At 55.7% G+C, this 25,444-nt stretch overlaps 1 protein-coding gene across 1 annotated transcript in view; it reads left to right on the forward strand.

Annotated features, from left to right (window-relative positions):
* Nucleotides 1–25,444, forward strand: part of GRK5 (G protein-coupled receptor kinase 5) — a 212,580-nt gene that overhangs the window by 183,240 nt on the left and 3,896 nt on the right. Inside the window, exons 5-13 of the mRNA XM_047073520.1 lie at nt 1,090–1,190; nt 3,194–3,286; nt 7,918–7,981; nt 8,875–9,015; nt 11,561–11,751; nt 15,855–15,892; nt 17,595–17,684; nt 20,218–20,426; nt 24,824–24,961. Of these exons, the coding sequence (XP_046929476.1) occupies nt 1,090–1,190; nt 3,194–3,286; nt 7,918–7,981; nt 8,875–9,015; nt 11,561–11,751; nt 15,855–15,892; nt 17,595–17,684; nt 20,218–20,426; nt 24,824–24,961 (1,065 nt within the window). The remainder of the gene's footprint in view (nt 1–1,089; nt 1,191–3,193; nt 3,287–7,917; nt 7,982–8,874; nt 9,016–11,560; nt 11,752–15,854; nt 15,893–17,594; nt 17,685–20,217; nt 20,427–24,823; nt 24,962–25,444) is intronic.

The raw sequence follows: 25,444 nt of genomic DNA on the forward strand, positions 1-25,444 counted from the left end.
GGAGAGAAGAAAGAAGGAAGGAACTCAGGAATGTGGGCTTTCAGAGGCTTGATGAATAGAAAATGAGCCACTGATTTCATTCATCAGGACCCCTTACTGCCAGCGCCCCTCACATGGACCCCCCCCACACACACACACAGACCCTGCCTAGTGGGCTTAGCAGGGAAATCAGCTCCATAGTCGCATTTCAGTAGCTGAAAGGAGAAAGCAGGCCTTTCCAATTTCAGCATCTTTGGGGGAGAAAGATGTATTTACCTCCCCTCTGTCTGAGCCCACTCCTGGCAATTTTCTCAAATATCCCTGCCATTTGTTAAAAACCCAGCTTGTGGCCCAGCTGGTGCACGAACAGCTGATGGAGGGTGAATGGTCGCGGGAAGAGGGAAGGTGAGGCCGCCTTCTGGTGGTCCCAGCACCTTCCCAGAGCTGACCACTGCTCTTGGGTGCAGAAACTCTCAGAACTGTCCTTTCAAGCTGAAACGCTGAGGCCACACACAGCTTCACCTGGAAGGAGAAGGAAATGACGGCAGTGATGTTTATTGCACATTCTCCACCAGGTGTCACATCTGGGCCACATGCCGGACCCAGAGGTTTCACTGATTCTCTTGGGGAGACACTCTTATTCCTGATAATCTTCCCCATAACAGGGGGCTGAGTCCAGACCAAGGTCCCACAGCTACAAGTGGCAGATCTGGGATCCGAACCCCCGTCTGTTAGTTGAAGCTGTGCCCACCGAGCACCCTTCCCCTGGCGCTGTCCTTTTGCTGGCCCTTCTGCCATTCCAGACCCTGTCACGCAGGCCCTGAGGGCTGGGCAGGTGTTCCCCTTGCCTGCTGAGCAGACAGGCCCAGCACGGGCAGGGGTCATCAGCAAGGTCACAGGGGGCTCCCCGACCAGCCAGGCCTCGTTGCACGGCCCCGTAACCACGAGCTCTCACACATCTCGTTTGAGTCTGACCACAAGCCCGGGACACAGGGACATCATTATCCGTGTTCTGCAGAGGAGCCAAGTGACCACGCTGCGCGTGGCCCAGGGCCAGGTGGCGCTCCGCTCCTGCCCCTCACTGACGCCCCCCCTCTTCTCTTCCTCCAGTCCCCAGTCTTCATAGCCCAAGTTGGCCAGGACCTGGTCTCCCAGACGGAGGAGAGGCTCCTACAGAGGCCCTGCAAGGAAGTCTTTTCTGCCTGTGCACAGTAAGTGCTCGCTCCCTCCCCAGACCGAGCATCGGGGCCCTTCAGCCTCCTCTGGGCAGCCACACAGCCTCCCCCCCGCCACTGACAGAGGCTGCCTCTCCCCCACACCTGGCGTGCTGGGCACCAGGGCAGGGCTTCAGTGCCCGGGGGCCCCAGCCAAGCCACCCAGCTGTTTGTATACTTCTTATGAAGGGAAAAGATACCAAAGTTCCAAGTCCAAAGAAAACATCTGCCTCAAAGGGTGTTGAAAGCAAGTGGTCTCCAGGCTGTTGAGACAGAGGAATGTGTAAAAACTTGACCCCGTCTGGGTGGTTTGGAAGTCCTTCCCGGCCCCCAACCCCCACTGCTGCCACCAACCAGAGCTGGGTGGTGCTGCTGCAGGAAGGGGGGCTACAGGCCGCCTTCTCAGTCACCCCATCACCTTGTCTGCAGGCCATACAGCGATCCTGACGCAATAGCAGACAAATCGGTGCATGTGCTGTTGGCCAGGCACCAGTGAAGTCCCCACTGGTCCCTCACACACGTACTATGAAGGCCTGAGCCACTAGGCACACACACGTTCGTGTGTCCACATGCGTACCCTTCCGCATAAGCCAGTATGTGCACCAAAATCTTCTGGAGCCTCATCACCTCTGGATGAGTCTGGGGACTTGCTGTGCGCCCTTGGTCAGCCTTTGTACCACAGACAACCAGGCACCTGCTGTGTGTCTGACACCTAGCACAGGGGATACCACGGTGAGCAAGAACCCAGTCCCAGCTTTCAGGAAGCTTACAGCCAGGCAGGAAAACCAGTGCCCCTGTGCACTGTGGGAAGAGCCGGGAGCACCATCATGAGAATGGACATTTGGGGAGGGCCACCTGGGGACCCAGCCCTGGTAGGTGCCAGGGAGAGACCCCCATAAGCAGAAACAAACGTGATTGCTGCCCTCTTGGAGCTGGCTGAGGGTTAGATCTGACAGTGGGTGAGGTCCCTGGGCTGTCACTGTGACCCCGAGGGAGTGGACAACCTGGTCCCCTACACTGGCCCCTGCTGTCATGTCTGGCGGGACACAGTGTCCCACATGCCTCTACTGTATATGCCCCGCACTGTACGCACCCCCCCCCCCCCCCGCCGCAGCCATCTGCAGGTCCCAAGTGCTTGGGCTACACTTGGTCAGCATTGCCACTTTTTTTTTTTTTTTTTAATTTGAGGGAGAGAGGGAGAGAGAAAGAGAGAGCCCAGGCTGCACACACCAGTAGAGGAGAGGGGGAAAGAGAATCTCTGAGCGCAATGCAAGTCTCCATCCCATGACCCTGGGATCATGACCTGAGCTGAAATCCAGAGTCAGACGCTCAACTGGCTGAGCCACCCAGGCATCCCAGCGTCGCCACTTTTTAAAGGGAAGAAGCACATCCATCCCTGCCTGCAGCCAGTTTCAGAACCCTCCCTCCAGGCCTGGCCCAGAGCAGGCGACCAGGAAATTCAGCTGTGGAGATGGAAACTTCCCAGGGGCTTCACTGGTCCTGGACCAGATCCAGAGCCTGGGATCTCAGGGGCTGCATCCCTGCTCTGCCCCTACCCCCCACACACCCCTGCACCCCGTTAAGTACTCCTCTGTCCTCATTGCAGCTCAAGAGTCCCTTCTTGGGGTGCCTGGGTGGCTCAGTCAGTCAGTTGAGCATCCGACTCTTGATTTCAGCTCAGGTCATGATTACATGGCCGGGGGTGGAGGGTGGACCTCACTCAACCCTCTCTCATGAGCACATGCCTCTGCAGCGGTTTATTAGATGTTTGTTACTTGCTGGTTGTGTCCCACATCGCGATGCCAACTTTGTGCTCACGGCTGTACCCCAGGCCTAGAGCAGTGCTGTGGCAGGTACCCAGTAAGTGCTTGTAGGATCAGCCCATCACTTTGGCAGGATGCTGGGCCTCTGAGGCTGGTGGTTAACCTGCTGGACATATGGCTCCGCCTGTCTGCTTAAGGTCAGGATTATAAAATGTTTGTTGGTTCCCTCCGAGCTAGGTCTGTCCACGACTACCTGAAGGGCGAACCATTCCATGAGTATCTGGACAGCATGTATTTTGATCGCTTTCTCCAGTGGAAGTGGTTGGAAAGGTGAGTGCTCCCCTTGTACACCCACCTACAAGTGTGTGCCAGGGTGTGGGGGGCAGGGGGTGAGAGTACACGCCTGTCACCTGAAAACCCACATACAAATCCGTTACCTCCATGGGTCCATGGTTCAAATAAAATTAGCCATCCTCCTCCCGTTGCTCAAGTTCTTGGCTATTCTTCTAGAAACGCTCTGTTCTTATTAAAGGTACACGCGATTCACACCCTCATACATGCATACATACTTATCCTTATTTTTTTGGTTCACTGTCTTTGGGAATTCTTCCTCTGCCAGTGAATAAAGAGCTGCCATATTTTTGAGCAAATTACACATCCCTTATTTAGCCCAATCCCCTGTTGATGGACATGGAGGTTGCTCTCAATTTTGTGTACCATCTTCCCTAAATAATGAATAGCTTTATACATATGTCTTCCTGCCCTTTCGCAAGTACGTCCATAGAAATCTCTAGCAGAGGAATGTCTGGGTCACAAAGCACTGCTTTTAAACCACGAGGGACTGCTAGATTGCCCTCCCAACAGCTGCCATCGTCTCCAGTCCTGCCAGTGCCCCAGTGCCCTCTTCCCTCTCAGCTTCATTAACACCAGTCTCGTGCCTTCCCATGTGAGCATCGGGCTTTCCTTCTTGTTTATGTTCTCATCTCTGATAATGGGTGAGACCAAGCGTCTTTTCCTGTTTTACTTGCTGCCTTTCTGCTGCAAAGTGCTCTCACAGACATGGCGGTGGCTTGGCCTGACAGCTGCGACCTCCATGTGACCAATGAGGAGGGAGACCCACAGAGAGGGCGTGGTTGGCCTCGTCACACAGCAGGCGAGCAGTGCAGCTGAGGGGGACTCCCAGCACCAGGCTCTGCCTACCATGCTGTTGCAGGATTTGCAGAACGGGGCGATGCCTACGTTGTATCCGTGCTGGGCTCAGCTGCGGGACGAGGGTGGGAGCATCCCCTCCCACAGCCCAGGGTTCCCTGTGCCAGAGTTCCGACGCTCATGGGTATCTGGGCACGTTTTGGTTAGAAGGCAAGGAGCCATCTTGCTTCTGTGTGTCACCACCTTTGCTGGCCAAGTGCCCTGCAGACTCTGAGGAAGCCGCAGGACAGGAACGCCCTAGAAACCCCATTCATGACCCTTCCCTTCCCACTTCAGGAAGCCCAGAGGAAAACACCCTGTTCTGTACCACTGGGGGGGCATTTCTTTCCACCCCCACTGGTGGGAATTGACAGTGGAACAGGGGACAGTCTTCTCTGTTGGCCACTCACTGCCACTGGCCCCCTCGCACATGCACATCATGGCTCCAGGAGAGCCAGAGAAGTGAGGGGTCAGTGCAGACATCCTGCGGAGGGCCCCAGAGCCACAGTCTGGGTCTGAGTCCCGGCTCGACCGTCTCCAGAGGGACCTCAGGAAGGGTTGCTCACCTCTCCCCTCCTCAGTCTCCTTATCCGAAAAATGGGGATAATAATAGTGCCTGCCTTTGTAGGCTTGGGTGGGGATGAGATGAACTAAGCATAGTCCACGCCTAGAATAAGCAAGTGCTCCAGAAAGGTCAGCCGTCTGGCCCCAGGAAGTCAAACTGCTGGATACGGTTGTTGTGGTTGCCATTGAGGTCATCAGTGTCACTGTGGCTGTCATCCTCAAGCTTCTGATATGGGAAGGAACAGCTGGCCCTTGTGTTTCTGATGATCACAGGAAAGTCTGGTGGGGACGTAGTCATCGTGCCCCCTCGCCCCGCCCCAGAGCCCTAGGCTGTGTGCCACACGACCCGATCTGTACCCACCTTCCCAGGGTGGCAGTGTGGGTGTGAGACGCGGGATGTGGGCTCTGCAACATCCTTCTTGGGATCCCGGCTTCGACACCACCACCACCCCCCTCATGACCTGGGGCAACTCACTTCCCTTCTCAGAGCCTCTGCATTCTCGCCTGCAGAAGGGGGATAGTCCCACCTCCTGAGGCAGGCGTGAGGATCACATTAGTGTGCATGCAAGGTGCTTCAAGCAGTGGGGACTGTTGCCATAAAGACCCCCAGAGGAGACATGTCCTTTATCCCTAGAGTTTTAGTAGGGATGTCTGACTACATCAGCCTACAAAGCTGCCTTTTCAGTATCTCCGTTTTACTGAAGACACAAGCCTCAGAGAGGTTGATCGATTGACCCTGGCTCACACTCAAGGGCCTGGCACGGCTGGAACCTGAACCCAAGGTTCTTGATCCAGTCCTTCACCCAGTCCTCATTCCACCCAGCACTCTGTTCCAATAGAATCCTTTAGCTGTGGCCACTGGCTTGCATTTTACTTGTCTGTACTGAACACTCGAAATGGGGAAACAGACTTTTTGAATCCGTGCGCTGGCTGCAAAGAAGTCAGGCCCTTTTGTGGGCGTTAAGTTGTTGAAGCCGGTAGGGCAGGACTGGCCTAGAAATGCCCCAAGCGACTGACAGCAGCCTGCTTCCTCCCTTTCCTTTTTTTTTTTTTTTTTTTTTTTTTTTGCTAACAAGATCATGGCCTGTTGGTGCTGCCCTGTTGAAATATTAAAGGGATTTTTTTTTTCCCTCCCAAGGTTAACCAAGAAATTCCTCGGAAATTGTATTACACTCATTTCCCCTAGCAGAGGAGCTCTGTGGTAATGTCGACCGACTGTTTGTTCTCCATGTATCGTAAACTGTTAGGCCCGGGCGCCTTCATGTGGTTTCGAGGGCGGCTGTGGAAAGGCTTCCCAGGGCCACATGGCGGGTGCAGCCGTATGGCAGGCCTCGCTGCAGCCCGTTTGCTCGCGTGCAGAAGGATATGGGGCCGGGGAGAGCCCTGTGGAGGGGCGGCCCTGTGCTCCCAGCAGGGTCGGGCCCCGCTTCCTAAAGAAACAGAAGAGAGAGTGGGTCAGGGCGTGTGAACTCCAGGCAGAGCCCTGGAGTCTCAGGACTGTCCTGAGAGAAGTGTGGTGCCCAGGACCTGAAATCCAAATCCTCCTCAGGACCCAGCAGCCGGAAAGGTTTCCACAGAAGCTTCATTCAGGAGCTGCTGGGTGAGCAGAGGCTCACTGGTCTTTCCCAAGCTGACCCAATTATTTGGGCCAATTCAGTCACACCCCGGCCTCTGCCCTGGTCCAGCCTCTGGGGTGGGGTCGGATGCTCAGAAATAGTCCTGGAGCTCCAAGAGCTAAGTTCAGCATCCTAAAAGTGGGTTGTTCTTTAGCCGCTCATGGTCCAAGGACACTCAGGTTTTTCCGTATCTTCGCCGTTGTGAATAATGCTGCCAGGAGCACGGGAGGGAAAGTGTGGCAAATACATACAACGGAATATTATTCAGCCTTCAAAGAGAAGGAAATCCTGCCATTTATGGTAACGGCGGGGGGGGGGGGATGCCCGGAGGACATTACACCAAGTGAAATAAGGCAGACACAGACAAATACTACCTGATCTCACTTATATGTGGAATCTAAAATAACGTCAGAGTCCTAGAGGCAGAGTAGACTGGTGGTTGCCAGGGGCTGGGGGTGGGGGAAATGGGGAGACATGTAGGTCAAGGGGTGCAAAGTTTCAGTTCATCGTGCGAGATGAATACGCTCCGGAGATCTGATGTACAGTGAGTAACACTAGTTAACGGTACTGTATTGTGTGCTTGAAATTTGCTGAGATGGTAAATCTTAAGTGTTCTCACCAGGGAGAGAGAGCGAGAGAGGAAGAGAAAAAACGGTAACTACGTGAGGTGACAGAATGTTGGTTAGCTTGATCGTGGTGATCGTTTCACATGTACGTGCATCGTTTGTGTACGTGCATCAAAACACCAAGTTGGATGCCGTTTGTCAGTTATACCTCAGAAAAGCTGGGGTGGCGGGGCGAAAGGAAGCTGGTTATTTTTAATCAAACAGGCCAGTGATGAAAAAGCCCAAGCTCTCTGCACCATGGGGTTCTTCGAGGCAATTTTAGATGACTGATTATTTACTCTGTGAAGTCCCACCCTGGCCTCATAGAGGGCCTGCCTGATTAGACATCATAAATGGCCTCAGCTAATTAAAATGGGGGGTCAGGAGACACAAAGCGATGATTACTTCATAAATCCCGCTTTGGGCAGACAGGACCGTCTAGTGTTCTGGAGCTCAGGGGGAAATGTGATAAAGGGACTCTCGGGGGTGGAAAGGCTGGGGACCGGTGGTAAAGGATGACCAGCAGCCTTTCTCCCTGGGGACCGGAGGTGGGCAGGTGGGCGAGATGTGCAGGTGTGGGGAGGACTGCTGTGCCCTCCCTGGGACACTGAACCTCTGTGGCTCCTGGGCCCCTCCCTTCTCCCTGCAGAGAACACAGCTTCTCTCTGAGCTTAGCCACCTGATCTTCACCGGGGAGAGAGAGGGGAACCACACGGAAAGTGTGGTGAAGCAGCTTTAGCGCACATCTCCAGGCCTCCCTCTTCCCTCCAAGCCGGCGAGGACTGGCAGGTGTCCCAAGCCGCAGGGGGCCGAGGGCGGGTGGCCGGGGATGTGAACAGCCAGCCGCAGAGCCGGTCCTTGGGGGTCCCACCCACAGGGAGGATTCCTGGCTCGGTCGGGAAGGTGTGCGATGCTGCTGCTGTTGATTTCTTGGGGATTCTGCATCTCCGCACCGTGAGACCCATGTTGGATTCTTGCTTCTTTCCAGGCAACCGGTGACCAAGAACACTTTCCGGCAGTACCGAGTGCTGGGAAAAGGGGGCTTTGGGGAGGTGAGTGAACGTCCACGTCTTTGGAAGTTCCCAGACTCTGTCACGGTTTTTGGCCCTTCCGGAGGCACCCACAGTGCCCTGCGCCCCCTGGTGGAGAGGGGGGTGGGGCGTAGGGCCTGGAGGTGCCACCAAGGTGAGACACGAGGCTGTCCCGCAGGGCCCGTGGGACAGAGGTGCTCTTGGAACCAGCCCCAGTCAGGGTTTGAGTCTGAAGAGGAGAAACGGGTGTTCTTAGCTGTCTTTGGAGGGAGGAGTGGCCAGATGCTGCTGTGAATAGGTGCTGTTGTATTTCGTCTGATGTTCCCAGACTGGGAGGCAAGCCTTGTTATTCCCATTTTAGGGATGAGGAAAGCTGAGGGTCAGAATGGTTGATGACCCGGGCCAAGGTCACACAACCAAAGAGGCGTGGAGTCAAGAAGACAAGACCCCAAATGCCCCGGCTCCCGTTCTGCTGAGTTACAAAGTCGGGGTTGTTAGGGGTCCGACACCAAAACAAGCTTCCCTTACCAGCAGCTGGTGCCTGGAAGTCCCCAGTTAGCAACGGCCGCATCCGGTTGGAAGCGTGGGACGGAGAAAATCTAGTTGCCTCTGAGAGAGGGACAGTACTTTAGGCCTTGGCCGGTCCTCTAAACATCTGCGTAAATGGCTGATGGTGCACCTTCAAGGGCCAGGATTCATGTGAAGGACGAAGGAGGGAGGGTAAGGGGGCACTAAAGCCAGATCTTGAGGGCAGGGCCTGGGGCAGGGGTGGGTCCAAGGCCAGGCATCCTTGGGCCCCGAGACTGGGAACACCCTTAGGCATATCAGTTCCCAGCCCTGCAGACCCAGCCACGGAAGAGCCTGGGGCAGACCTCCACCTGTTCCATACCCTTGTCGTCTTTCTTGCACCTCAGGTCTGTGCCTGCCAGGTCCGGGCCACGGGTAAAATGTATGCCTGCAAGCGCTTGGAGAAGAAGAGGATCAAAAAGAGGAAAGGGGAGTCCATGGCACTCAACGAGAAGCAGATCCTAGAGAAGGTCAACAGCCAGTTTGTGGTGAGTGTCCAGGCCCCAGCGACAGGCCACCCTTCTGGTGACCAGGGCTTCCGTGCCTAGGGAAGGGAGTGGCCGTCCAGTGTGGCAGCAATGAGCTGCGGAAAGGCAGCCAGGCATTCCCTCCATCACGAGGCTACTCGTGGTCAATTGTGGCTGCCTTGGTCCTGTCACTAGAACTGGCCTGGCTCCCCTCTGTGTGGGACCATGGCCTCTGTTCTCCGGGACCACCTGGGAAACTCCTCAGGGGACAAAAGCAGCCCACCTTGGGTCCGGCCAAGGAGCTTTGTTTCCACAGATCCCTGTAGGCTGGTTTCATCACAGGGGAGACCTAAGCGTCAGTATCCTGGAGAGCCGCCATCTTGTTTATGTGCCTTGTGTCACCGTGACCAGGCCAGGCTCTGCTGCAGGAACTAACCCCCAGCTCGAAGTAGCTGGAAACAACACGGGCCAGCATCACACACGTAGGGTCCAGCCAGATCCGGCCACCCTCCCCCACCTTACAGCTGCCCCACCTGGAGTCTTGAAAGCGTGTGCCGGGGGGCTTGCCCAGGGACCCTCACTGCCTCAGCTGCAGGAACATTCCTCACTCTGCCCACAGGCTGTTGGCCAGAACCAGTCCCTGCAAGGGACAAACCAGCTGCAGGGAGGTGTGGAAGAGTACGTGGGTGTTTGGTCAGCTCGAAATGCCTCTGCCACACGTCACTGTAAAAAAACAATATACATACACAGGGTCGACACTCAAACAGCACAGACAGGCTCAAACTGAAAACAAAAGCCTCTGTCTTTGGGTAGCCATTCCAACATGTCTGATTCATGTATGGGCTTTATTATTTTTAGCCAGGGGAGTCCTACCAGACATCTTTCGCTGCAGTGATTTCCCCTTAAATTGTAGGTCTTTTCCTGTGGCCAGATCTACGGCGGCATCTCTTTTTTTCACGCCGCACACCATCCCCTGCGACACAGCAAAGAGATAAACCATAAGCTGTGCAGCCCGTCCCCACAGATACAGATGGGTTCTGGTCTTCGAGCCACTGCGAACAAGGCTGCCGTGTCACCCCTTGAACATGCCTTTGGCACATCTCCGTGTGTCCGTAGGATGTACTCCCTGTGGAGGAAGGCAGTGTCAGAGGGTGTGTGCGTTTTCCATTTGGAAGCAGTTCCCAGATGGCTCTCCGTGAAGGTTGTGCCAGCTAAACGCCCACCAGCTGTGTGGGAGCGAGAGAGGCCATCAACCCAGTGCTTCAGTCATTCCCCGGAGGGCGTGGTTCTGTAAGGTGACGCTCAGAGGGGACGGGAGCGTGCATTCTCCCCGTCATCTCAGGCTGCCCTCGGCTGCCGGCCCCATCCTGGGCAGTGTGATGGTGCTGTGCTCCCACCAGCTGGCATTTTGGCCCTAGGCCTCTTTGAGGCCAGAACCTTCCTCTCTGCTGCCGGCCCCCTTCAATTGGGACCATAGGTCACTGCGTCAGTGCTGCCTGTGGAACCCCCATCGTTAAAGGAAGGGACAGCACTGGCTCTCATAGGGGTTGGTGATGGTGGGTCCTCCTCCGGGGAGAAGGGCCGTGTGCCCGATAAATGGGGTGGCACATCATCAAGGACCCAGACCACCTTCCACCGTGCCCTGCCCCCTGCCCCTGGCAGGGAGTCCCCGTAGTGCCCTCCAGGAGCCCCTCCTTGGTGATCGTAGGCAGGTGTGGGAGGGAGGGCCAGCTCAGAGGCTGGCACCCAGCACAGTCCCCAGAGCCCTCCCGCTCGGCTCCCGTTCTGTTTCCTTCCCTCAGAAATAATTCCCATCGTTCCTGACTTTTGCATCCGAGTTTTATGGCCCAGCCTGTCCCCAGCCTGGTCCGTGGTGGCCAGATTTCATTTGTATTGGCCCCCTAAGTGGAGAGGGACGAGAACCACCCAGCGTACTTTGCCTCAGACCCAGCCCTGCCGCCTCTCCCGCAGTCTCATGGCCTGCATCCATCCTTGGGCAGCTGGTCCGCACCGGCAAGGAACTAGGTCCATGCCTGTTGATGGTCCCTTTGACCGGATGTGTCCTGCATGCAAGAGGAGGCAGTCTTTGCCAAACTGCGCTCCACTTCACAGAGTCCCACTGGCCACCTCCACAGCCTGCTCCCAGCGTCCCCGTGACAATGAGACCCCAGCCCAAAAGGCATCTGGGCCCCGCTTTTCTTAACTGGCCAGCTAAGGCAACCCACAGTTTTAACTAAATGAAGCAGGCACGTGCTTTTGTCTGTGTAAACGTACAGGCACCATCTGTCAGGCTTCCCGAAAGGGCCGAGTACCAGCCCGCCCACCCCCACTTTGCCTCCTCGCCTGGAACCGCCATATTGGAAGGTCCGAGTCCTTCGTCAGCCAAGAGGGGCAATGGGCAGCGGTGCCGTGAGGCTGCCCGGGTGTAGGGCGGTGGCACGAAGCTGCTGAGAGCCCCCCCCCCCACTCCGGCCCTCCCCCTCCAGCCTCGAGGACCCTGAGGAGGAAGAGTGGAAGCGGATAGCGGTGGCTGGAACCTCACCGCAGGGCTGTCTTGTGCTCCCAGGTCAACCTGGCCTATGCCTACGAGACCAAGGACGCGCTGTGCTTGGTTCTGACCATCATGAACGGGGGTGACCTGAAGTTCCACATCTACAACATGGGCAACCCTGGCTTCGAGGAGGAGCGAGCCTTGTTTTATGCGGCAGAAATCCTCTGTGGCTTGGAAGACCTCCACCGGGAGGACACCGTGTACAGGTGAGCGGGCTCGCCGCCTGGTCCCGCCACCAGCGGCTGAGTGGGGGCTGACCTTCCACACCCGGGGTCAGGCAGGGACCCCCGCCCTGGGACTCGGGGCCCGGCCGTCACCAAAGAAACTCACGCCCTGGACCACGTAAGTGAGGCAGGCTGCTTGGGGGGCCAAGTGTATGAGGTGCTAGTCCTTCAGAGTTGATGAGGATGGGCCAAGGCCACCGGTGCCTTCCAGCCCAGCCCGCCAGAAGCTCGGTGAGCCGGTCCCAGAAAGACAGTAGGATCGTCACCACAGCAGCACGGACCTCGGTCCATCCCATATTGTTTGACTTTATAGGTTCCACAAGCAGTGGTTTTCAAACTTTTCTCACTGCCCCTCTCAAGGAAATTTGAAAATCTGTGTGCCCTCATACATCAAGGAGACATCCTAAATAGTATATCACTTGTTAAAACAGTGGCTGATATTTTGAAGCTCAGCAATTAACATCGCATTTTTGAAGGTATCCAGTGGAATCTAATTGCTACAGCAAATGGATTTCCACCAAAATTGCATGACGGGGTGCCTGGGTGGCTCAGTCGGTTCAGCGTCCCACCAAGCTGCTTTCGGCTCAGGTCACAATCTCACAACTCGTGAGTTCAAGCCCTGCATTGGGCTCCGCACTGACGGCAAGGAGCCCGCTTGGGATTCTCTCTCACCCTCTCTCTCCTCCCCTGCATATGCGCTCTCTCTCAAAATAAATAAATAGACTTAAGAAAATAGTTTTTTTAAAGTCAAAACGCCTGACAGGGGTGCCTGGGTGGCTCAGCCGGTTAAGCATCTGACTTTGGCTCAGGTCATGATCTCACAGTTCGTGAGTTCAAGCCCCATGTCAAGCTCTGTGCTGACAGCTCAGAGCCTGGAGCCTGCTTCCGATTTGGTGTCTCCCTCTCTCTGTCCATCCCCCCCCAAAATTAAATAAACATTAATAATTAATTAATTATAAAAAATCCATGAAAACTCTTTATTTTTTTTTTCAACGTTTATTTATTTTTGGGACAGAGAGAGACAGAGCATGAATGGGGGAGGGGCAGAGAGAGAGGGAGACACAGAATCTGAAACAGGCTCCAGGCTCTGAGCCATCAGCCCAGAGCCTGACGCGGGGCTCGAACCCACGGACCGCGAGATCGTGACCTGGCTGAAGTCGGACGCTTAACCGACTGCGCCACCCAGGCGCCCCCATGAAAACTCTTTAAAGGTGAGGGATCTATCACTCTCTTCCCCACTCCCTTCCTCCCCCACAGAATGTTATTATAACATCATCTCTTTTTTGGCCTAAAAGTCTATCATTGAGCAGCATGTGGACCTGAAATGGATGGATATATATAAGATTTTTATTTTAATTTCCTTTCACCATAGGCTCTCAGTGTTAAAATAACTTGTGTTAAGTTGCCATTGTAACGATTTTAGTAGAACCCATTTCTTTTTTTTTTTTAATTTTTTTAAATGTGTGTTTATTTTTGAGTGGGGGGAGGGGCAGAGAGAGAGAGGGAGACAGACAGAGCACCAGCAGGGCAAGGGCAGAGAGAGAGAGAGACACAGAATCTGAAGCGGGCTCCAGGCTCTGAGCTGGCAGCACAGAGCCTGACTTGGGGCTCGAACTCACGGACCACGAGATCATGACCTGAGCCGAAGTCGGACACATAACCGACTGAGCCACCCGGGTGCCCCTAGTAGAACCCATTTCTGATTGGGGTCCTGGAGCAGGACACCGTAGCAATCAGAGCGAGAAGGAGCCTGCTTTTCTTCTGTCAGTTGGAATCTGCCCATTGAGAAAGGGCACGTGGTGGGGAGATCCCAGAGAATGCCAGGACAGGGCCTTCTCAGGTTAGAGATCTAGAAATACACGTTCTTGAAAACCTCAGCCCGCAGAGGAGCCCCTGGACTGTTCCCGCAGACCCAGTGGACACACACACCCCAGTTGGAGACCTTTGCCACAGAGCTCTTGGCAGGGATGATCTTGGGAGTCCAAGAACGTTTTAAAACAAGAAGGAATGGTCTTGACCCCCCCCAACATTCTCACGCCCCCACATTCTCACACCCCCAATATTCTCACCCCCTCAACATTCTCACACCCCCAACATTCTCACACCCCCAACATTCTCACCCCCTCAACATTCTCACCCCCTAAACATTCTCAACCCCCAACATTCTCACACCCCCAACATTCTCACCCCCTCAACATTCTCACCCCCGACAACATTCTCACACCCCCAACATTCTCACCCCCTGAACATTCTCACCCCCCCAACATTCTCACCCCCTCAACATTCTCACACCCCAACATTCTCGCACCCCCAACATTCTCACCCCCCCAACATTCTCACCCCCCCAACATTCTCACACCCTCAGCATTCTCACACCCCAACATTCTCACCCCCATCATTCTCACCCCCTAAACATTCTCAACCCCCAACATTCTCATACCCCCAACATTCTCACCCCCTCAACATTCTCACCCCCCACAACATTCCCACCACCCAACATTCTCACCCCCTCAACATTCTCACCCCCCACAACATTCTCACACCCCCAACATTCTCACCCCCTCAACATTCTCATCCCCCACAACATTCTCACCCCCCAACATTCTCACACACCCCAACATTCCCACCCCCCAATATTCTCACCCCCTGAACATTCTCACCCCCCAACATTCTCACACCGCCAACATTCTCACCCCCTCAACATTCTCACCCCCCTACAACATTCTCACCCCCCCACAACATTCTCACCCCCCCAACATTCCCACCCCCCAACATTCTCACCCCCCAACATTATCACCCCCTCAACATTCTCACCCCCCACAACATTCGCACCCCCCACAACATTCTCACACACCCCAACATTCTCCCCATTTAGGCTTTTGTTTTGTTTTCATTCAAGTGAAAAGAGAAAAAAATTCCCTTTGGGTTGAAAAAAGAAATCCCCACTTGATGGCTTTTCTCTTAAAACAAAAAGAAAGGCGGTCCTCCAAGCTCTGGCCCTTATTCTCGGAGGAAGAGAACCACAGCGCTTCCCTGGCTTCCACCACTTGGACCACTTGCCGTGGCCTCTCCATGGGTTTGGGCTCTGGCCCTAGTCCGCCAGCTATCTTTCCAACCCTGTGGCTGCTGGCTTACTGAGAGGGTGGCTCTTGCCCTTATTTGGAACGGTTTATACATCAAAGAACGCGAATTAAACAAGAGCAACAAAGTATTTGTGTTTATTTGTGATAAATAACCCCATACAAACGCATTATCACCTTGTGAGGCTTCCCCACTGGATTTGAACACATTTAACCATTCCCCATGAGGACAGCTGCCAGCAGTTAAATAAACAAAGCCAGTTGGTGGAGAGTCGGATCCTCAATCCAGATGCTAATGGCTTAACTGAGTCGCACATGCTATCCTACTGGCTCTTCTTTTACCCGTGGAAAGGACCTTCTAGTAAAACCAGACACCGCTGCTGCCTCCCTACCCCAGTTGGGTGGGGAGGGGCTTGTTATTATGAAGAGTGATTGTGTCATCAGAGAGAAGAGAGGAGGGACAGATGGAGACGGGCACACCTACAGCTGTGCTTTCTTGGGCTTATGACTCTGCTGGAGTTGGGGGACAAGGGGTTTCCTTCCCCAAGGGGGCCTGCCCTCTACAATTCTCTGCCCCAGTTCTACAGCTGGTGCTGTGTTCTCAGTAACTTCTCCTCCCTAATTCCCAGGCCCCGCTCTGCCTTCAGGGCATCCCAGAGCATCCTGAGACCTCCGGGTGTTCCCAGCCCTAGAGGGGTCTGTCACCACACCAGCCAGAAGTATTCTCCGCCCCTGGTGTGGTCAGTGTGTGGATAGGAGCCAGGGCTGGCCCTTGCCTGACCCCTTCCCAGTCATCTCCAGGTCGGGAAGATGCCTATGGCAACAGCGGCATTTGTTTTACATACTGGGAGGAAGGAAATTAGTCCAAGACTGTCTGGATCCAGAAAGAGACCAGACAGCCTGAGCCAAGAGATGGGAAGGAAACACGGCAAGAAGTCAACCCAGACGCCATGCCCTGGTGCTGAGAGTGCCCACACTCACATGCTTGTCCTCTTCCTCTTTCAGAGATTTGAAACCCGAAAATATCCTGCTAGATGATTATGGTAAGTTGGGGAGCCACTTGGGAAACCCCTTTCCTGCTCTGTAGCCAAGGAGAGCATCATAATCCAAAAGGAGCAGGGGGCCTTCCTGCAGAGACTCTCAGAGGCACGACCCTGGGACTGTGGGAGAGCAGTGGGCAAAGAGGGAGAGCACCCACTCCCTCTCCCCAATCCTGGGTACCCAGGGCAGGCAGTGGGCATGGTGAAGCAGCAGTGTGGCTTGGCCAAAAGAGAGACAGAGAGACGGAGAGCACTGACTGAGGAGTCCAGAATTTCAGAGATCCTGGGCAAGTACTTCACTCTCACACAACTTCCTGGTACCCCCATCTCCCTTGCTGGTGAAATGGAAACGTGGGCCCTGCTCTGCCTACTTCAGAGGGTGGGGTGGAGGTGAGGCTCCAATAAAATAGCTTAAAGGGCAATTGTTTCACCAGCTATAGCCAGCTCTAAATGTGTTAGGCATTATCTGTGCATTACCATTGTTGTTTTCCTGAGTGTGTGTGTGTGTGTGTGTGTGTGTGTGCGCGCGCGCGCGTGCACACATGCATATGCGCACATGTACACACACACAGGTAACATGTTTAGCCTCTCACACCTGGGGAATGGTGTTCACATCTGTTATCAGACTAGATGTTCCCATTTCTGCAGAGGGGGCAGGGCCAGCATCCCTGTGCCCATATTATAGATGACAAGATTGAGGCTTAGAGGAGCCAACAAGCCCAGGTCACCCAGCAATCAGTGGCGAGCTGAGACCAGCATGCCTCAGATGCCAGGCAGCCCCCGGCAGGGGGAGGGAGAAAGGGAGGCAGGTCATTGGTGACTTGGAGAGAGGTTTGAGTGGGGAAGTGGGCAGAGGGCCCAGGGCCTGCGCCCTTCTTGGATGAGCCCAGGGCCCACTGGGGTTCTTCTGCTGCTCTCAGAACCAGGCCCGCCACTGGTCTGCAGCCTGATAGCTGGAACCTGTGTGTTCTCTTCTCCCCTCCCCACCTTCATCAGGGCTGCTGAGCCAGGGAGTTTGCACCCCTCTGGCCTGGTGGGGAGTCCCTGACATTGGACCTCACTGGGGTCCGGGCTGTGGGGCCCTGGTGTGGCCATGACCCTGCCTCAGTGGGCCGCCAAGCAAGACAGAGCTGTAAGCGCTGTGTCATCTTGGCCTTTGGAGGGGAGTCCTGGATTCCATTTCATCTCGGTCTCCCCATGGCCTGGATGACTTCACTCTTGTCTCTCCAAAGGCAGAGTGCAAAGAACCTCCAAAGAGCAACAGGGAAGGACAGGGCGTTGCCTCCCGAATTGCTTTATAATTTTTCCCCTTAAGCAAACTGTAAAAGTTCAGGAAAATCTCACATTTTTCCCATGAGGCAATCATAGAATCAGGCCAAGGTCTTTTAAACTTGGTGATCTCAGCCTTCCAAGAAGCCCATTAGGGCATTTTATGGGTAGGCTGGCCATCGTCCAGCCAAATCCAGACATCCTTTCCCGTCTTTATGTTTTCCTCCTGTAAAGTAATGATTTACCCACATCCTCTGACACCTGGATGCCCCCAAGGGTCTGCAGTCACCCTGAGGTGGCTGACTGGGATGCCCCTCTTGGGGCCGAGAGTCTGTGTACCTTGACCAGGGGCAAGCAAGTCTCTGGACCGCCCAGGGTGGGCCATGTGTCCGCTGACTGTCCCAGCGACCCGCTAACTCTGCTCTCCCCGCCTCAGGCCACATTCGGATTTCAGACCTGGGTCTGGCTGTGAAGATTCCCGACGGAGACCTGATCCGCGGCCGGGTGGGCACCGTGGGCTACATGGGTGAGTGTGGGCCCGGACCCTCCCTGAGCCCACCTCTTGGGCCTCCCTCCTCTATGCAGCTCTGATCAGAAGTGGAGCCACAGCAGGCAGTGGGAGGTCTTAGCTGGGGCAGGTGGAGCGTTGAGGCCCAGGGTTCATCTTGCCTAAACTGAGCATTCTGAGCCCCCCACCACAGCCCCACCTGCACCTCAAAGCCAAGCCACTCTCAGGATCAACAGTCAGTGCGGGCACATGGTGCTGTTTGGGAGAGGCTAAACCCAAGTAGGGGTCTGGTGATTGGCAGGCAGCCTTTCAGGGGGCCCCTGAGAGGAGTGAGGTCACTAGGAAAGGCCCAGAAAGGAGAGGACTGCACCACCTGCTGTGTCACTAGGCATGATGCTAAGTGGAGACCAGCCTTAGCCTCCTTGCCCTGCCCCCCAGCCCCCCACCACAAGCCTACTCTAGGACCACCATCCTGGGGGCTGCAGGGAAAAGACTGGAGCTACATCTGGTCCTCCTGAATCCCTCTCCGGTGATGGGCATCCCCTGGGCTTCCTCCTGCATGTACCTCACACACATGTCCACTTGTCCCAGGGGGTAGGAGGCTCCAGAAAGCTCTGGGTACTGAGGATGCTGCTGTCCTCCACTAGGCTCATGCCAGCAGCACTTGTACAGGATTCTGTGTGTTGTCTCTACTGCTAGAAGGTCCTTTTCAGGTTGCATGTTATTGGGGAACCTGTGTGTATCTATGTATATGTGGCTGTGTGTGTACCCATGCAAATGCGGATGGATGGATGGATGGATGGATGGATGGAAGGAAAGAAGGATAGAAGGAAGGAAGGAAGGAAGGAAGGAAGGAAGGAAGGAAGGAAGGAAGGATAAATGGATAGAAGGAAGGAAGGATGGATGGATGGATGGATGGAAGAATGGAAGGATGAATGGATGGATGGAAGAATGGAAGGATAGATGGATGGATGAGTGGATGGATGGAGGGATGGATGGATGGAAGGATAGATGGATGGATAGAAGGCTGGAAGGATGGATGGAAGGAAGGAAGGATGGATGGATGGATGGATGGATGGATGGATAGATGGATAGGTGGATGGATGGAACGATGGATGGATGGATGGATGGATGGATGGATGGATGGATGGAAGAATGGAAGGATGGATGGATGGGTGGATGGATGGAAGGATGGATGGATGGAAGGAAGGAAAGTTGGATGGAAGGAAGGATGGATGGATGGATGGATGGATGGATGGATAGAAGGAAGTATGGGTGAATGGAAGGATGGATGGATGGATGGATGGATGGATGGATGGAAGAATGGAAGGATGGATGGAAGGATGGATGGAAGGATAGATGGATGGATGGATGGATGGATGGATGGAAGGAAGGATGGATGGAAGGAAGGATAGATGGATGGATGGATGGATGGAAGGAAGGAAAGATGGATGGAAGGAAGGATGGATGGATGGATGGATGGATAGATGGAAGGATGAATGGATAGATGGATGGATGGATGGGTGGATGGATGGAAGGAAGGATGGATGGATGGATGGATGGGTGGATGGATGGATGGATGTGTGGATGGATGGAAGGAAGGAAGGAAGGAAGGGTGGGTGGATGGATGGATGTGTGGATGGATGGAAGGAAGGAAGGAAGGATGGATGAAAGGAAGGACAGATAGAAGGATGGATGGATATAAAGAAGGAAGGATGGATGGATGGATATATGGAAGGAAGGAAGGAAGGAAGGAAGGAAGGAAGGAAGGAAGGAAGGGTGGGTGGATGGAAGGAAGGAAGGAAGGAAGGAAGGAAGGAAGGAAGGAAGGAAGGAAGGGTGGGTGGATGGATGGAAGGAAGGAAGGAAGGAAGGACGGATCTGCACACCTTTGTATACCTGTATGTCTGTCTCGCACAGAGTGCTGCCTGCCTCCATCTGCAGGGCCTCTGTTATACGTGTTATCCAGCACATGTGTGGATGCATTTGCCTCTGGACGCTTGTCACCTGCCTGAAGACGTGAAACTTAACCTTTTTTGCACTTCTATGGTTAATCTAAAATTCATTTTATCAAAGTAGGGGGGAAGCCATAGTGGGAGGCTGTTTGAATTCCAGGTAAACTTAAAATCCTCTTTTCTTTGGGTGGACACACTTTCCTTCCTGGCAATAAATATGTGTGCAGCACCTACCCTGTGCCAGATGTCATACCTGTTACTGGGACACAGCAGTGAATAAGGCAGCTCAGATTCTAGTCGGGGAGACATGAAGGGAACAGACCATTTCCATCCACTGTGATCAAGCTTCTGAAGCCAGAAGCACAGAGGAGAGCAGTCAGGGTGGGCTCCCTGGAAGAGACGGTATTTATGGCATTTGGTTGGTAGGAGTCAGCAGGGGAAGCATGTCCTTGCCATGAAGCTTCAGGCGTTCTGTGAGCAACACCATCACTCGTGGATGCAGTTGGTGTGAGTCACAACCCCGGCCCCGTGTGCCCTGACTCTGCCCTGCCACCAGCTCTCTCTTACCTCCCCTCGCTCCCCCCCTCTACCCCCAGCCCCAGAGGTCCTGAACAACCAGAGATACGGCCTGAGCCCTGACTACTGGGGTCTGGGCTGCCTCATCTATGAGATGATCGAGGGCCAGTCGCCATTCCGGGGCCGCAAAGAGAAGGTGAAGCGGGAGGAAGTGGACCGCCGCGTCCTGGAGACGGAGGAGGTGTACTCTTCAAAGTTCTCTGAGGAGGCCAAGTCCATCTGCAAAATGGTGAGCTCCTGGTGGGCCAGATGCTGCCCGCAGGCTGGCTGTCCAGTGGTGTCTCCCCTCCCGCGCAAACAGGCTGACAGGGACAGGGTCAGGCACACTGGGGTAGGAGTAGTGGCAGCACCGAGCCAGAGGAACGAGCAGTCCTGGTCGTGGACCGGGGTGGTCGGCCACGGCTGCCAGGAGAAGGCCTGGGGTGCGGGCAGGGAGGCCCCGTGACAGGGAAGGGGCTGGGGCGAACCGCGGGAGACACTCAGATCCGGCGTTGTTAGGGCAAATCAACGTCTTGGAGAAAGGAGAGGATCCCAACTGGTTCCCCAAGACACAAAGGGACCCTTGACCTTGGCGCCCTACAGCCTCAAACTTTGGATCCCCAGGCACTGACTGAGGCCAGCAGGTGCAATGCAGGTGCTGGGGTGGTGATATTTTCAGTCTTTGAACATCTTACAATAGAGTTTTCCTTCCACTCCATGGAATGCTGGCCACACTAGCTTAGGTCCTGCATGACAGCAATCTAAGGACCGTGGGACTTCATCGTCCATGGGGAGGGTGAGGGTGGGGAGCACCGTTTAGACAAGCTGGGTGGGCAGGACCAGACTGGGGCTAGGAAGCCTGATGGAGGAAGTAGTGACCGGAGCCATCAAAAATGGAGCTGGGCAGGGGGTGGGGCACCTGGGTGGCTCAGTCGGTTAAGTGACCAAGTTCGGGTCAGGTTATGATCTCACAGTTCGTGGGTTCAAGCCCCGTGTCAGCCTCTGTGCTGATGGCTCAGAGCCTAGAGCCTGCTTCTGATTCTGTCGTCCTCTCTCTGCCCCTCCCCCACCCTCTCTCTCAAAGACAAACATTAAAAAAAATTTTTTTTGAAGTGGGGCTGGGAGAGAGTCCACCCCTGGCTGCTGCCCCTCCCCCCCAGCCCAAGTGGCTCGCCAGAGGCTTTGTGGGGGGAATGGCCCCACCTGGCTCTCATGCTCCCGAGTTCTGCCTGTGTCCCCCTGGGGCCTCTCCCTCTGATGCAGGCCCAACTGTGCTGCACCCCCACCCCAGGCAGCTGCCCTCCAGTGCCAGCCACGCATGGACAGGAGGGCCTGGATGCCCCACTCCGGGTACCCATGAACCCTCAGACTTCCTCTCCCTGGAGCGCTGCTGCACCTGGAACAGCAGACAGCAGGGGTGAGGCTGCCCTCCCTGCCACCTCTCTGACTCGAGTGTATAAACCACGAGGCTGGAGTGTATAGAACAGCAGGCCCGACATGCTGATTAAAGTAGTGAAGCTTCTGCTTCCAGAAAAGCCAAGGCCGCACTGTTAGTGGCCCAGGGACCGTGTGGCATAGCTCCCCACCCTGAGGAGGACCCTCTCTGGAGCTATCCACTCACTGCTTGACCACTTCCTCTTACCGGCTTCAGTCTGATGTCACAGAGCCATGGGAAGAAGGATTTGGGACAAGATCTGCCATTTGAGCACTTCCAAAAAAGAGGACCCATAGATCTGCCATCGACATGTGTGGGAGTCACTGAAGGAGGCTTGCAGACACACACCCAAGCCACGTGGCCTGTGGGCTGGCCCGTAGCCGGGCACTTGCCTGCACCCCTGGGCCTCCCAGAAACCCAAGGAGTCACGGCAGCCAGAGTTGGGGTGGGGGACAGAAGTCAGGTAGGTGGAAATGTGGGACCCTAAGGACATTTGAAAACTGGGGTAGGAGACCCGCCAATATTTGGCTTAGACGCAAGGTGTCTGTCCGGTGGGGCCAAACTGGGCGAAGGATAGAAGAGGGAAGTCGTCAGCCATGGTCAGAGCATCACCAAATATCCCAGGTCAGGGTCGGGGACTCAGAGAACCAGAGCAACCCCAGCAGGACACAGGACATGCTGGGAGGACGGAGAGGCAGAGAGGCTCCGGCCCGCTGTCTGGGTGCCTGTCCGGGCACCAGGACTAGGGGCACTGCTGGCCCTCTGCTGCCCCCTGGTGGCTACTGCGGGAAAGGCGGTGGCTGAGCCTGGGACTCTGAGTGGACCTTGGCCAATGGCTTTCAAAGGTCGAGCCAGTGTACCCTCATCTTTCTCTGCTGGAAGAACTGACAAAGCCCTCTGGCCTTGCTTCATCTTCTTAAAAATGACCATAGGGTCATGGGATTCTGGCCTTGGGCTTCCTGGCCACCCCCTCCCCGCAGCCTGTCCGGTCTGGCAGCCAGGCTGGCCCTGTTGCCTCCAAGAGGTGCCAGTTCAGGACACAGCAGGGCCTGTCTGTGAGGAAACCATGAAGGCTTGGGGCACATTGGACTGTTTCTAGACGCTGGCATCTCCAGCCCTGCCTGCCCAAGAAGGCCACTCCACAGACTGCAGGGAGGCTGGTCCCTGGCCGCCTGTTCCTTCCCTGATTCCACCCTGGGGCCACAAGACCCTCTCCACTGCCCCCTGGGGTCCAGAAAATTCATACGTGTCAGTGCCCTGTCCCCTGGTCCGGTGCCTAGGCCCAGACCTCAGCCCCACCTCTGTAGGTCCCTGCTGAGTTCCAGAAGTGGCCCTGACCTCCTCACAGGACCCTCCCTCTGGCCCTTCAGCCACGTCAGCCTTAATCAGCCTTCCAACCCATCTCTTCTCCTCCTTCAGGAAGCCCACTCTGCCTGCCCCACTTGCCCAGCTCACACCACCTCTCCCTCTCACTTCTGGTGTATACCTGATACCAGGGCTGCAATCAGGTAGCACATAGACGGGTGTTCAGCCTGCACGGTGTTTTAGAAAGAGGTGGATGGCAGGTTAATTGCCAAGATTTCAAGCAGGAGAGATTTCACGTGAGAACCTGGACTTTCGGCCCCGGGCACGAGCCAACACTCCTGGCAGAACTGATGGGCGGCCTGGCACAGCCCTCCCAGCCCACCTCGCCTTTATTGTCCTTGTTCGTGTTTCTGGCTGGCTGGCCCTGCAGGCTCTGGGGTCTACAGCTGGGAGGACCAGCCTCTACGCAGGGAGCCTTGCCTCTTTGGGACTTCTCAGAACAGGGAGGAGCCCTGGCCCAGCAGAGCCTGATTCCTGGAGCCTTTGTGGAACTGCAAAGCCTCTGGAGAAGACAAGCTAAAGTCCCGAGGCACCGGCTCACTGGGCAAAACATGCCTGGGTGATCGGTGGACCAGAGGTTGACATAGTGATTCTCACAGCTTAAGTCTTTTCTAGGCTGTGACCTGGTGTTTGCCCAGGTGCCGCCTTTGAGTCCTCTGTTTGAAGGGAAATGGGAAGGGAATGGCTCCTGCAAGCCTCCGCCTCTAGACCATGAACCTCAGCAGGCCCGCCTGCCCGCTGGCCCACCACCGCAACCCCAGCCCCCACGGCCAGCTGCAAATGTGCATGGTAGGAGAGCACACACAGGGTGCCAGCATATTGGAGAGAGAATGGCCTGAGGTCAGGCCATCCACTCTGATTCTGGTCTCAGAGCAAACAGATGCCCGGGGGTCAGCTGGTGGTCCTCCAGCATCACAGCCTGCCCTTCCCAGCCCCCTCCCAGCACCGCCCCCCACTCTCCTGCCGCCCCCCCCCCCACCTCGTTCATACCTTTACCGTCTGGCCTGGCTGACTGCTTCTGCAGCCTCTTCCTGCCCTATGAACCTCCCCACCTGTGGCTTCTGAGAAGGACACTCCTCTACCCTGACCAGCATTCTCTCCAGCCAGTTCACCCTGGCCCATCCCCCGCCCCTTCATCCTTCGCCCAGACTCAAAGACAGGTGTTCCCCAAGGCTGCCCTCAGGTCTCCACCACCGGCTTTTGCCAGCCGATGCCTTCCCCGCCTCCCCACTCCTGGAAAGCCTGTAGCAAATGCCCTTTCCCTGCAGAGCTTCCCCGTCCCCCCAGCTGGCAGCCAGGTCGTGTTCCTCTGCCATCATGGTGTCGTACCTGTATTGCCCTGATGGGTCCTCTGAACGTGGCCTTGCTGAGGCCAGGTACTCCGTGCCCGTCCCCGGTCTCTGCACAGAGGTTTGTGCCAACTAGATACCTATCTACAGGGTACTCGGGTGTTGAGTAGACGAATGAGTGAGACCTGCAGAGACCACCCGTGCCCTTTGTAGCTTGCCTATAGCAGAAGAAGTAACACAGTGCCACAGACATGGGTGGTGCCCAGTGTGCTGCAGGGTTGGTGTACTGCTGTGGGGAGGGCAGGCAGGACCCCCCGCCCTCCTGCAGCCTCCAGGCATCTAAGCACGCTGCAAGGCCCGAGCAGGCCAAGGCAGTGTCCCCTGGGTATCTGGGGGCGGCTCGGGCCCCGCAGAGGCTGGAGGAGGACGTGTGGGAGGCTCCGGGGTGCACCTGTGAAAGGAGATGATCACAGGGGCCTGAAGCCCCAAACCCCCTGTGGCCTTCAGCGGGAGGAAAGGCCCACCCAGCCATGACCTCTCACGGCTCTCTTGTCACAGCTGCTCACCAAAGATGCAAAACAGAGACTGGGCTGCCAGGAGGAGGGGGCTGCCGAGGTCAAGAGACACCCCTTCTTCAGGAACATGAACTTCAAGCGCTTAGAAGCCGGGATGTTGGACCCTCCCTTCATTCCAGATGTGAGTTGCCTCCCCGGCCCAGGCTGCACCTGTGCACAGACTCACGACTTCAACTTAGTGAATGTCCACACTGGGCCCTGGGAGGCCACCCCGACTGACCTTGAACTCCTAGAGGGCAGGGCCAGTGGGCAAGTGAGAACAGTGGATTTTAGTGCTCTAACAGCCACAGCTCATGGTTTCGGTGCCCAACTGCATGGTGGGCGCTTACATCAGCCCCACGGCATAGGTTTTTCTAGTGTCCCCACTTTGCAGGTGTGAAGACTGAGGCCAACAGGGGATATGTGACTTTCCCAGAGTTCCTAAGCATCACAGCTGGGAGCCCAGCCCAGGCCTGTCCGGCTGCAGAGCCTGGGTGCCCGGTAGTGAGAGAAGTGCCTGGAGGTTGTCTCTGGGCCACATGTCTCTCTGGCCCTGGGTCCCCAGCATCAGTTCTCTCTGTGGGGGACAGGCTGGAGGCCCCAGCTGGGGCAGCCCTCGTTTGGA

The sequence above is a fragment of the Lynx rufus genome, unplaced genomic scaffold (assembly GCF_022079265.1).
Source record: "Lynx rufus isolate CCGP_SWC_20201006 ecotype Redwood Valley unplaced genomic scaffold, mLynRuf1.p SCAF_11, whole genome shotgun sequence".
In the NCBI taxonomy this organism is placed as follows: domain Eukaryota; kingdom Metazoa; phylum Chordata; class Mammalia; order Carnivora; family Felidae; genus Lynx; species Lynx rufus.